The 12,024-nt window shown below is 42.8% G+C and overlaps 1 protein-coding gene across 2 annotated transcripts in view; it reads left to right on the top strand.

The window, feature by feature from the left end:
• LOC126183594 (WD repeat-containing protein 6) overlaps positions 1 to 12,024 on the top strand; it is a 284,304-nt gene that overhangs the window by 151,262 nt on the left and 121,018 nt on the right. For both annotated transcript variants that reach the window (XM_049925694.1, XM_049925693.1), the window contains exon 6: positions 1,689 to 1,799. In XM_049925694.1, coding sequence (XP_049781651.1) covers positions 1,689 to 1,799 — 111 coding nt within the window. The remainder of the gene's footprint in view (positions 1 to 1,688; positions 1,800 to 12,024) is intronic.

The following is a 12,024-nucleotide window of genomic DNA, read 5'->3' as shown; positions in this document are numbered from 1 at the left end:
AATCCCCTACCACAATAACTCCTTACAAAACTTGTGGCCAGCATGGGAGAATGTTGCAGAGCATGCATTGCCACCTGTGGTGATCACACACACTATTAAGAACCATCCTATTGAGAACCATGTCCCACCTTTTGTAATATCCAGGGCACCATCATAAAAATTGCTGAGTCATAAAAATTGCGGTGATCTCAGCATAGTTATTGTCTTTGAATAAAAGTGTTATTTCTGTTTGTCTCATTACATGTTTCTCTCATTACCTTCTGTAATGTACTGTAGCAGTTCATTCCACACTGAAGAGCCAAAGAAACTGGTACACCTGCCTAATATCATGTCAGGCCTCCGTGAACACACAGAAGTGCTGCAACACAGTGTGCCAAGGACTCGACTAATGTCTGAAGTAGTGCTAGAGGAAATTGACGCCATGAATCCTGCAGGGCTGTCCATAAATCTGTAAGAGTACAATGGGATGGAGATCTCTTCTGAACAACGCGTTGTAAGGCATCCCAGATAGGCTCAATAATGTTCATGTCTGGGGAGTCTGGTGGCCAGCAGAAGTGTTTCAACTCAGAAGAGTGTTCCTATAGCCACTCTGTAGTTATTCTTGATGTACGGGGTGTCACATTGTCCTGCTGAAATTGCCCGTGTCCATCAAAATGTACAATGGACATGAATGGATCCAGATGATCAGACAGCATTCCTATGTATGTGTTGCATGTCAGAGTCTAGATATGACATATCAAGGGTCCCATATCACTCCAACTACACATTTCCCACGCCATTACAGAGCCTCCACCAGCTTTAACAGTCCCCTGCTGACATGCAGGGTACATGGATTAATGAGGTTGTTTCCGTACATGTCCATCCGCTTGATACAATTTTAAACAAGACTCGTCTGACCAGGCAACATGTTTCCAGTCATCAACAGTCCCCACAAGTGAGCCTTCAGCTCCAAAAGTGCATATCGATGATGTTTTGTTGAATGTTTCACATGCTGACATTTTTTGATGGCCCAGCATTGAAATCTGCAACAATTTGCAGAAGGATTACACTTCTGTCACACTGAACAACTCTCTTTAGTCATTGTTGGTCCCATTCTTGCAAGACCTTTTTCTGGCTGCAGTGATGTCGAAGATTTGATGTTTTACCAGATTCCTGATATTCACAGTACACACATGAAATGGTCATATGGGAAAATCCCCACTTCATCACTACCTTGGAGATGCTGTGTCCCGTTGCTCGCGCGCCGACTATAACACCACATTTAAACTCACTTAAATCTTGATAACCTGCCATTGTAGCAGCAATAACCAATCTTATAACTGCGCCAGACATTTTTGTCTTATATAGGTGTTGTCGATCGCAGCGCCGTATTCTGTGTATTTACAAATCTCTCTATTTGAATACACATACCTAGTCCAGTTTCTTTGGCACTTCAGTGTATGTATGCTCCAGTTTCGTCAAGCTATGTTACTTAGCACTGACAAATAATGTCAAAGTTACTTTTATCCTTAATTTTTGTACACCACTGTAGCAGGGAACCAATAAATAAACTGTATTTCATGTTTGGAACATTAAAATGATCCAGGTCAGAGGTCTGGTGTGGCATGCTGTTTTAATGTCAGAAAGTTTCTTAACAGTGGACGCTCCACTGCAGAAATAATTCATTCTGTGTTTTCTGTTGTTATCAGGATTCATCTGTAATGGTGTGGGGATTTGAAGGAAAATTGCTGAAACAGTGGAAGTATCATCAGAGCAGTACCATATGGGCTATGGACTACAGCACTGAGAAAAAAATTGTTGTAAGTATAGGACAATTGTTTATGTGTGTTTCTTATGATTACTCAAATGTAGGGAAAAGAATCTTATTAATATACTTCAGTTCATGATCATTAGTTGATATCTCTTAGGAAACCCTTGTTCTGAAGGGTAACTGCTGCTAATTAGTATGCTCTAATTACATCACAGTTGGCGCTATTATTATTTGTGTGTGTGTGTGTGTGTGTGTGTGTGTGTGTGTGTGTGTGTGTGTGTGTGCGCGCGCGCGCGTGCATCTGTTTGTCTGTCTGTCTGTCTGTGGCAGGGTTCATGTGTACACTATTTATGTTTGAGCTCTCAAACTTCAGCAGAATTATTCCACGTTTTGATCACACTAGAGAAATAAACATTGGCATCCTATGGCATAATAAATGATTTTTCAATTATATTTTTTGTCTTCCACCATGGTAGCACAAACCTCTTCTACAGGAAGAAATTCTTAAATAGAATGTCATATGTATGCTTTGCAGGTGGTAATTAAGTCTATTTATACCATTTACAGTGACTTAAATTATTCTCTCAATGAAGTACTGATATCGGTGAATAGATTTCGATGAAACTGGACGTGTTTAAACTTCCCATCTATGAAACAGTAAAACTTATGAAAATTGCTGCACCAAGTAGGAGACATGTTACCGGAATAAACTTCATATCACAGCTTATGTGCATAAAAATACACCAGTCATAAGACTACAGAAGTGCATGTGGTCTTTGATTTTGAAAATTCAGTATGGTGTCATACAAGTTCAAATTAGAGGCTTTAAACTTTGTGGCATGGAATCAAATATATCTTGGATATGTTTCTGGGGGAAGGATTGTATGCAAGCCCACAACAGGTTAACAATCTTTTCTGGAGGAATATGACAAACCAGTAGCTGACCAACCATGTTTGATGGACATGTCAAATGAAAGTGCAGAACAGCAAGTAGTGGCCTACTTTTCTGCAAAAAAATCTTGTCCATCTCTTGCCACTTGTGAATGGGTATTGTCCTGCTGAAATATGGCATACAGAGTTACATGAAGGAAGCACAGTACTTCAGGCTGTAAACTCTTCCTGATGTCATGTAAATTTTCAGATTACACTTGATATGTAAAAGCTGAAATTATTTGTTGTATCAAATGGCATCACACTTCGAATCTTTCCACTGTGCACCGTAAACTGTGTAGCACTGGTCCAGCCTTTAGCAGGTGGCATTTTTAATATCTGATTTCCATACAGCATGAGTATCAGTAGGAAGAACATGACAAAGATAGTTGGGCTACATACAATGGCAACAGCTTGTGCATATGCAAGGTGCTGCAGCCCAGCAAACATGTCAGGTGGCACTGCCCACTAACATGTGTGTGCTACTAAATACTGCATCCTGGCCTGCCCCAGTTAGTCTTTTGTTAGTCTCTGAAGCCTTTAGTTTTGTGCCATTGAATAGTAGAGTCTTCACCTTGCCTGATTTACATTTGTGATTTGGATATCTTCCTGACTGTTGTAAACACTTAAAAAGACTGCTCTGCTCAAGATTTGTTTTAGTTACCTACTTACTTTGTGAACCTCAGGAACTGCCTGTTCATTCTGCCAGTCTCTGCATTACTACCAGTGTGAGTGATCGTTAACTGAGTTCTACCAACTCAGAGTAGGACAGAAAAGTAGTGACAAGAACTTTTTCATCGTGCAATTATTCCAGTGAAGCACGGATCCCAAGTTTCTAAAGTTACGGCAGCAGCAGTTGTAACAACAACAACAACAGCAAGAAAAACAGTGTGACTTCTGGCAGCAACAGCTGCAACAACAGCAGCAGCAGCAGCAGCAGCAGCAAGAAAAGAAGTGGGAATTCTTTCGGCAACAGCAGTTCTTGCTTTTGTGCCAGTTGTAAAACCAAAAACAGTTGGCAGCTGCCATTTCCTTACCACCCCTCTCTTTCGTTCACCTGCTTTGATGAGGCAAACGAGACTTGGTATATATATTCATGAGGTTCATTCAAATGAAACCTTGTCAGTGCATCTACCTTTGCCTTACATGTAAGGTGGCACCATGTAACTGGGGGTATGGTGGCGCCATCTATTGGTAGAGAGACTGACGCGTGCACAGCGTTGGATGTTGCATAGCGCCAGTGTGGTTTCACGCCAAAGGAAAGGTTGTCACACAAGAAGTTATCATCCACTACCAAACATGCAGGCGAGTAAGCAGGAACAATGAGGAATGATTTGATTTTGGGCGGCAAAGGGAGTTGGAGGTCATGAAATGTAATGATGGATGAAGGCTGTGTACGGTGAGCACAGTCTGAGGTGTTCAAGTGTTGTGCAATGGCGCAAACAATTCCTTGAGGGGCATGCTTGTCCTGGACAGGCTCATCATATCATATCATTACACTAGAATTGGTTGAGGAAATGAAGGCTTTATTCTTGGACGACCGCAGAATCACTGTGGACAAGATCCATCAGTTACTGGGTATTAGTAAGGGCACCATCCACACCATAATCCATCAACACTGGAACTGTTGAAAAATCTGTGCACAGTGGGTTCCCCACCAACTGACCACCGAACAGCACAGTACTTGAATAGTGCTGTCTTTGACTTAACTGCAGTGTTATCATGAGGAGGAATGCGACTTTCTGTCCCGTATTGTCACAGGTGACAAAACATGGTGCCACCATTTTGAACCAGAAAGCAAGTGTCAGAGCAAGCAGTGGAAACATGTGACTTCACACCTCCGAAGAAATCAAAGGCTGTGAACACCAGTTCTGGTATGGTCATGATGTCCCTCTTTTTTGACCACAAGGGCCCAGTGTTGTAACTGCGACCAGGACGGTCGCGGGGTAGCAAAGACGGAAGGCGCGGTGGGACCCGTGGAGACGCCTGCAAACAACAACACAATGGAAGAGGATGGACACGACCAAAGTAGGATGGAACGAATACAAGAAGACCGAACAATAGAGTTGCAAGGAAACAAACTCATAAGCAGTCTAGCCAAAGCGAGGTGTAATCCGACGTAAGCGAGATTAGACTGGCTGGCTGAGCGAGTGGCCGACGTTTAAGTACGCTATCGGGGGCACCACTATTGGCCGCTGGGACCATGTGTTCCACTGTGGTGCCCCCACAGTAAAAGCAGGCCAGGAGGTGTGCGCCGCCACAGCTTAAGACGCGATGGTGCAGAGACCTCTATGGGTCTTTGACGTCCATGACACCTGGCGCAGATTCAAATTCCGCGGCGCGCCGTACCAGACCCAGTACTCATCGTGTTCCTGGAATGACAAACCAGCATCAATGCTCAGCATTGTCAAGCCAGTTTATAGAACCTTAGATGAGCCATCAAGTTGAAATGCAGAGGCATGTTGTCTGATATGTCTGTGTAAGCAGAAGAAACTAATGATCAAAGTCCGAAAACAATTTATTGGACTGTTCAGTTAACCAAAACAAATTCTCCAAGTATAACACCAACACAAAACAGTGATCCATCTTCGAATCACAGCTATATACAAGAACAATATAGAAAACAATTGAAATAATTTCCTACTAGTCTCCGCCAGAGACTTCTCTGATATACCAAGCCTAATCCAGAGATCAGCGTGAAGATCCAAGCTGGGCTGTTGGGGCGGCAGCTATCCATGTCTGCTGGCGGTTGATGAACTGCCGATGTGCGGCCAAGCGCCAGCCTTTATAGCGCTCCAGCGGATGAGTACCTCGGAACTATTTTCCATCACATGGCTTGACATGAAAATAGTTCCGGGATCTGCAATGACCTCTTCCTTACATTTATGTGGGCCGGTAAAGGCCCCTGGTGTCTTTGATGTGGTGTTGTTGTTGTGGTTCTTGTGGCTGTTCATCAATATTGCCTGTCGGTTGTGTAGTGCTTCAGTGTGCCTGCGAGGTGGGCAACCACAGCTGCAGGCTGCCAGTTTGCTTGCTGATACTCTAGATGCCGTGATGTCTAGTGGAGAAGGCCACAGCATTGTCCAATGGCATTATCCTCCTGCATGATAATGCCTGCCCACACACGGCCAATTGTGGTGAAGACAACTTTGTCTTTCATGTGTTTGTACCTCTAAAACAAGCTATTTGTGGATATCAATTCACAACGGATGACGAAATGTGTGACTGGGTCCAGGCATGTATCCGACAGCAGCCTACTAGCTTCTTCAAGGATGGAATCGACTGGCTAATGTCACAATGGGATAAATGTGCCAATAGTTTTGGTGACTATTTTTGAGTAAGTGTACTGTGTATAACTACATTTTTGAGTTAATAAAATCATTGCTGTTACTTTACACTAGTGACTGGGTTTCATTTGAATACCCCTTATATGTCATTTTGTTCTTCACTGCAAGGCAATTTAGTATCTGACTCTGTATGTCAGTGTACCCTCTTACTTCCTTCTAGTAGTAAACTGTACGAAGTGGTGCAGAAACTACATCCACACTCTGGTCCTAGTAGTTTGATTTTTCCTGGTGTTTGTGGTTTTCTGACCAACTATTATGGTCTCCAAACTCACATCATTGCAACTAGGTTCAAGTTAAATCAGTGTGTTAAGCAAATTAAGCAATCCTGCATAGCATGAACTGCTGACAAGTGTGATTTTTCCTCTAAACAGTGTGCACATCATATGTAGACTTGTTAATCCATGATGTTATCTATTTTGCTCTTATTTGAGAAATTAGTGCAAAGGCTTTAGTGGCATTTTAGCCCGCCCTGTGTTGTGTGTCAAAAATTGCCAAAGCTCATGAAGTCAGTGGAAGCTGAGTTTCACGATTCCTCTGATGCCAATGTTGTTAGTAGTATTAGGTGCTGGTGTACTCCACAATTAGCTGATGACTTCCATTATGTTATCATCAAATTTACAAGGCACCTGTTTGTCTGGTAGTCAAGCAACATGGGATTCAGTAGTTAGTGATCCCCTGCCTCATCAGTAGAAGTGCACAAACAGAATTGCTTTATTTGCCGCCAATGTTTCCCAAAGCGAGCATAGGCTCATGTAATATTTTCCTCTCCCTCACTGTAAAAGGACCCCACAAAAGTTCATGCTGTCAAATTGTGTCCAGATTGTAGCTCACAGCATCAAAGGCATCACGGCCCTTTCTGTATGTCATCTGTTTTGCATGCCACAAACTGCAGCACCTTGCGAATGACCACCTCAGCTGGTGTGTATCAATGATAGTGGTTGTCAGCACATTACACACTACTTTGCATTGCCCATGGCAGCAGCTGGTGGGGTGCAATGTCTCATGTTGCAACTGGACATTAATAGTGTGACAGCAGATTTCCAGTTGGATACTGATTAATGAGGTCACATGCCAGCGCATTGGCTCCCCGCAGCTGTGGACTCTCAACACAGAGTGGTGACATACAATGGCCAGTCAGTTCCACTGCAGGGTCAGAACATAGTCCAAGCTAAGTATAAGAATATAGCCTGGCATTTAACTTTGCTGGTAGTCACCACTTGGATGGCATCTAACATACTTAGTTTAGACTCTTTTGCACTTCCTGGTTTTCAAATTCAGGACCAGTTTAATCTAGTTTCAACTGTGATCCCATTCACAAAACTTGATATGTTGTGTGCACAATTTAAGCAACTCTCTGAACCTAAATTAGGTTGTGCACCAGGGTTTCGGACCCACGTTACCTTAAAGCAATCGGTAGTGCCTAAGTTTTATAGAACTCATCCAGTGTCTTTCTCCATGCGTGAACAAGTTAAAGCAGAGCTACACAGATTGCAAATTGTGGATGCTATATCCTGAGTAGCATCTAGCCAGTGGGCTATGCCTGTGGTCAAAGTTAAGAAACTTTATGGATCCCTTCATATTCGTGATGGTTTTATGTCTAAAGTTAATGCTCAAGCAAATGTCGATTTGTATCCACTTTCTTGGCCGGGGGAATTGTTGGCTAAATTGGCTGGTAACCATTATTTTGCACTGACTGAACTTGCTAGCACCTATGTTGAATTGCATGTAGATGAGCATTTGAAATTGTTTTTAGTGATTAATATGCCATTTGGCATGTATTGTTTTGATGGTTTGCTATTTGGCGTTGCAAGTGCTCCTGCAATATTTCAGAGATACCTTGAGCAACTCATTCAAGGTTTCCTCAAATATGTTAATTACTTGTATGACTTGTTAGTTGCCAGAACCATGTGGTAGCAGTGGCTGTGCAACCTAAATATGTTGTGTGAGTGACTCCGGGCCCATGGTCTATGTTGTCGACTCGAGAAATACTGTTTCTTTGAGGAAATGTCAAGTACATGGCACGTATATTAAGTAAAGATGGGTTCACATGCACATAGGATCACATGGACACAATCACTAAATTACTGGCTCCAAAGAACCTCAAAGAACTGCAGTCATTCCTCAACAAAGTAAATTATTACGCCAAGTTTATTACCAGTTCAGCCACATTTCTCCTTCACTCACTCAACTGTGTAAAAATGGTGTTAAATTTATGCGGGCATGCCAGAAGGCTTTTATGCTACTTAAAAAGTGCCTTTGATTGGGTTCTTGTTTAGCAGTGTTTCATCCTGGCATGCATTTAATGCTTGCCACTGATACGTCAGATTGTAGCATTGGTGCCATGCTGTCCCACAAATATGCTGATGGCATGGAACTGTCCAGTGCATTTGCTTCTGAAACATTAAATGTGGGCAGAGGAATTGTTTACAAATAGAGGAAGAAAGATTGGTGTCTCTTCACCGATGAGTGTCGCATATGCCTTCAACCAGACAGTTGTTGATGACGTGTTTGGAGGTAGCTCGGTCGGGCTGTGAATGCCTTAGACACACTGCCCAGCGAGTGCAGCAAGGTGGAGGTTCCCTGCTGTTATGGGGTGGCATTATGTGGGGCCGATGTACGCCGCTGGTGGTCATGGAAGGTGCCGTAACGGCTGTACAATATGTGAATGCCATCCTCCAACTGATAGTGCAACCATATCAGCAGCATTTTGGCAAGGAATTCGTCTTCATGGACAACACTTTGCACCTCTTATCATGTACATCTTGTGAATGACTTCCTTCAGAATAATGACATCACTTGACTAGAGTGGCCAGCATGTTCTCCAGACATGAACCCTATCAAACATGCCTGGGATAGATTGGAAAGGGCTGCTAATGGACAACATGACCCACCAACCACTCTGAAGGCTCTATGCTGAATCGCCATTGAGGAGTGGGACAATCTGGACCAACAGTGCCTTGATGAACTTGTGGATAGTATGCCACAATGAATACAGGCATGCATCAATGCAAGAGGATGTACTACTGGGTATTAGAGGTACTGGTGTGTACAGCAATCCGTACCATGACCTCTGAAGGTCTCGCTGTATGGTGGTACAACATGCAGTGTGTGGTTTTCATGAGCAATAAAAAGGGTGGAAATGATGTTTATGTTGATCTCTATTCCAATTTTCTGTACAGGTTCTGAAACTCTCAGAACCAAGGTAATGCAAAGCCTCTTTTCATGTGTGTATTTGGCCCCTGCACTGCATGCCCTGATCACACTTGGTAAAGAGTACATGTTGATTTTGATGGTCCATTCTGGTTAGCAGTGTGGTTGATACTTGTCGACGCTCATACCTTGAAAGGAATGCATTTTAGAGCACATGTTTACTGGACTTTTTTTTCATGTTTTGGTCCATACTACCAGTTCCCAAAATATGGGAAGGAAAGCACTTGCAGTAGAAGAGATTTGTTTCACAGTATCAAAGATGAAGAATTGCTTGCAGCTCCTAAGTAATGCATTTTTAACCCTATGTTTACTGAGACTTTTTTGCTTCTACTATCATGTACTTTCAACTGTATGCATTTACACAATTAATTATGACACACCCTGTATATGACACTGATGATAACAGTTACTATGGCAGCAGCTATCCATGATGTGTCCATCATATTTGCGATAGAGAAGGCACCTACTACCCTGATTTTCAGCAATGGCCCTCAGTTCATGGCATATGTGTTTCAAGATTTTTGTCAATGCAGTGGCATTGAGCTCCTGGCAACTGCTCCTTTCCATTCTGTATCCAGCAGAAATTTTATGCGGGCGAAATTCTACTCTCTTTGACCTGCTACATCTGACACAGTCACCACCCATGTGTGCAGCTGTATTATGGTGTGAGCTCCCATGTTTAGGCTCGTAATTTTGGCCACAAACCCGGATGGAAACAAGGTGTCATTGTCAGCAATAGTGGGTGAAAGATGTTTGAGGTTGTGGTCAGCCAGGAGCACTTGATAATATCAGAATCAGGACAATCTGTAACATAATGTACCAACCCATTTCCCTACAACCACCGAATGGGCATGACCTCTGTGACCACTGTAGCAATGGGCCAGCCCATCAGCCTACATCTTACCACTGCAACTTCTGATGTTGTGTTAGGCATTGAAAGGAACTCGACAGTGAATGGTGATGGGAGCCAATGCAGGTGATACCATTTCAGTCCCCTACACCACTGCTGGCTCCCACCCCCACCCCCAACCCCACCCCCACCCCCACCAGCCGTGACCTTGTCCCCTTGCCTTCAATAGAGGTTGAGCATTTTTGGACTGTGGTGCCCAAGGAAACCAAACTATTTTTCACGTATCTGTCGCATGTGGCACTTCCCTGCAGGCAGGCCCAAGCTGTGCCCCAGAACCTGTCAATTGGCTGGGATTCCCACAGATGGCACTGCCATCCAACCCAGCCGATCACATTGAGGACATACTGCTGGAGCCTTTGGGGAGGATTCCTGCATCTCCCTCTCCCCTTACTCAGTGAAGCTGGAAGTGCCCAGACCTTTTCTACCACTATGTGCCAGTTAAAAGGGGGGAGTTTCAGTATCTAACGGTGACTCAGATTCCCCATCTAGCCCAAGTATTTATAGGGAGAACATGTCAGAGATACTTGGGCTGCATATGATGGACACAGCTAGTGTCTGCATTAGGTGCCACAATTGCAGCAAGAACATCATTGGCATTGCCCTCCAGTGTGTGCGTCCCACTAAATATCACAACTCGGTCACCCCAGTTAGTATTTTGATAGTCTGTGAAGCCTTTAGTTACGTACCATAGAACAGTAGAGTCCTGACCTTTCCCGATTTACATTTGTGAGTTGGATTGCTCCCTGAACTGTTGTATGTGCTTAAGACAACTTTACTAGCTTCAGGACTTGTTTTGGGTATCCTCTCACTTTGTGAACTCCACTTTCATTGACCTCATGAACTGCCTGTTCATTTCGTGGTTCTCTGCCAGTGCAAGTAATCATAAAGTGAGTTCTACCAGTACAGAGTTGGAGAGAAAATTATCAAACCATCTGCTCAATCAAATCCACACCCCTTTCAGTTCTTCAGTGTCAAACCAACACTGGAAACTATGGTTGAACTCTGCAGGTGACATTGCAGTCATCTTGTGCTGTGCTCATATTATAGGTTTAATGCTGTATCTGACCCTCTTCTCTCCAGAAATTGTACACACATCACTGTCATAGCACCAGTGCGTATGTGCCAACATACCACAGTATGAAAAATGCATTTCATGGAGACCAATTATTCTGTGCTCTTTGAGTCTTTCACATGCTGATCTTTTTGATGCTGACAAGATGTCCTGTCATTTGCTTTTATGCTGTAGCTTCATGTGACTGCTCTTCATATGACTGATTTTCACTGACAGAGCATTGTGTAACACTGACCTTTTTCAATCACATGAGAGAGCACTGTTGTGCCTACATATACACAGTCTCTCTCCAGGGTTGGTAATCTACGAACAGCATTCTACACCTCCTTTGTGTTTGAATTCATTTTTGCCAATCTTTCCAGGTGCAGCGGGTTTCAAAATATTAGTGTATTTTAGGTCATAACTTCAAGATAAATGTTGTTATACAATTTATTCAACTGGGTTTGGAACACTGTAACAAATTAAGAATTATAAATGTACAAAAAATTTTGAGCTATATGCACTAATTTCTTTTGTATGTGGTGAGACTGTACACAAACGAGTTTAAATAACTGAATATAGTAAATACCTTTACTGTTGTGTATAAATGACTTTTTTGTGCTTTCTGTATGTTGGTTTGTTCCCATACTTGACTGCCATATCTTGTATATTATTTATTTTGAGCATCATAGGTTCCTTGGTTAGACTGTTAGCAGCTTTATGGTTTTGTGTGGAAATATGGAATGTATATTCAGATTGAGTTTTATTTTAAATGATACTGACTAGCAAAGTTGTGAACTGAATGTCTTTATTTATTTATTTGTTT

The sequence above is a fragment of the Schistocerca cancellata genome, chromosome 4, assembly GCF_023864275.1.
Source record: "Schistocerca cancellata isolate TAMUIC-IGC-003103 chromosome 4, iqSchCanc2.1, whole genome shotgun sequence".
Taxonomy (NCBI): Eukaryota; Metazoa; Arthropoda; class Insecta; order Orthoptera; family Acrididae; genus Schistocerca; species Schistocerca cancellata.
This window is presented reverse-complemented; position numbering and strand designations above follow the sequence as displayed.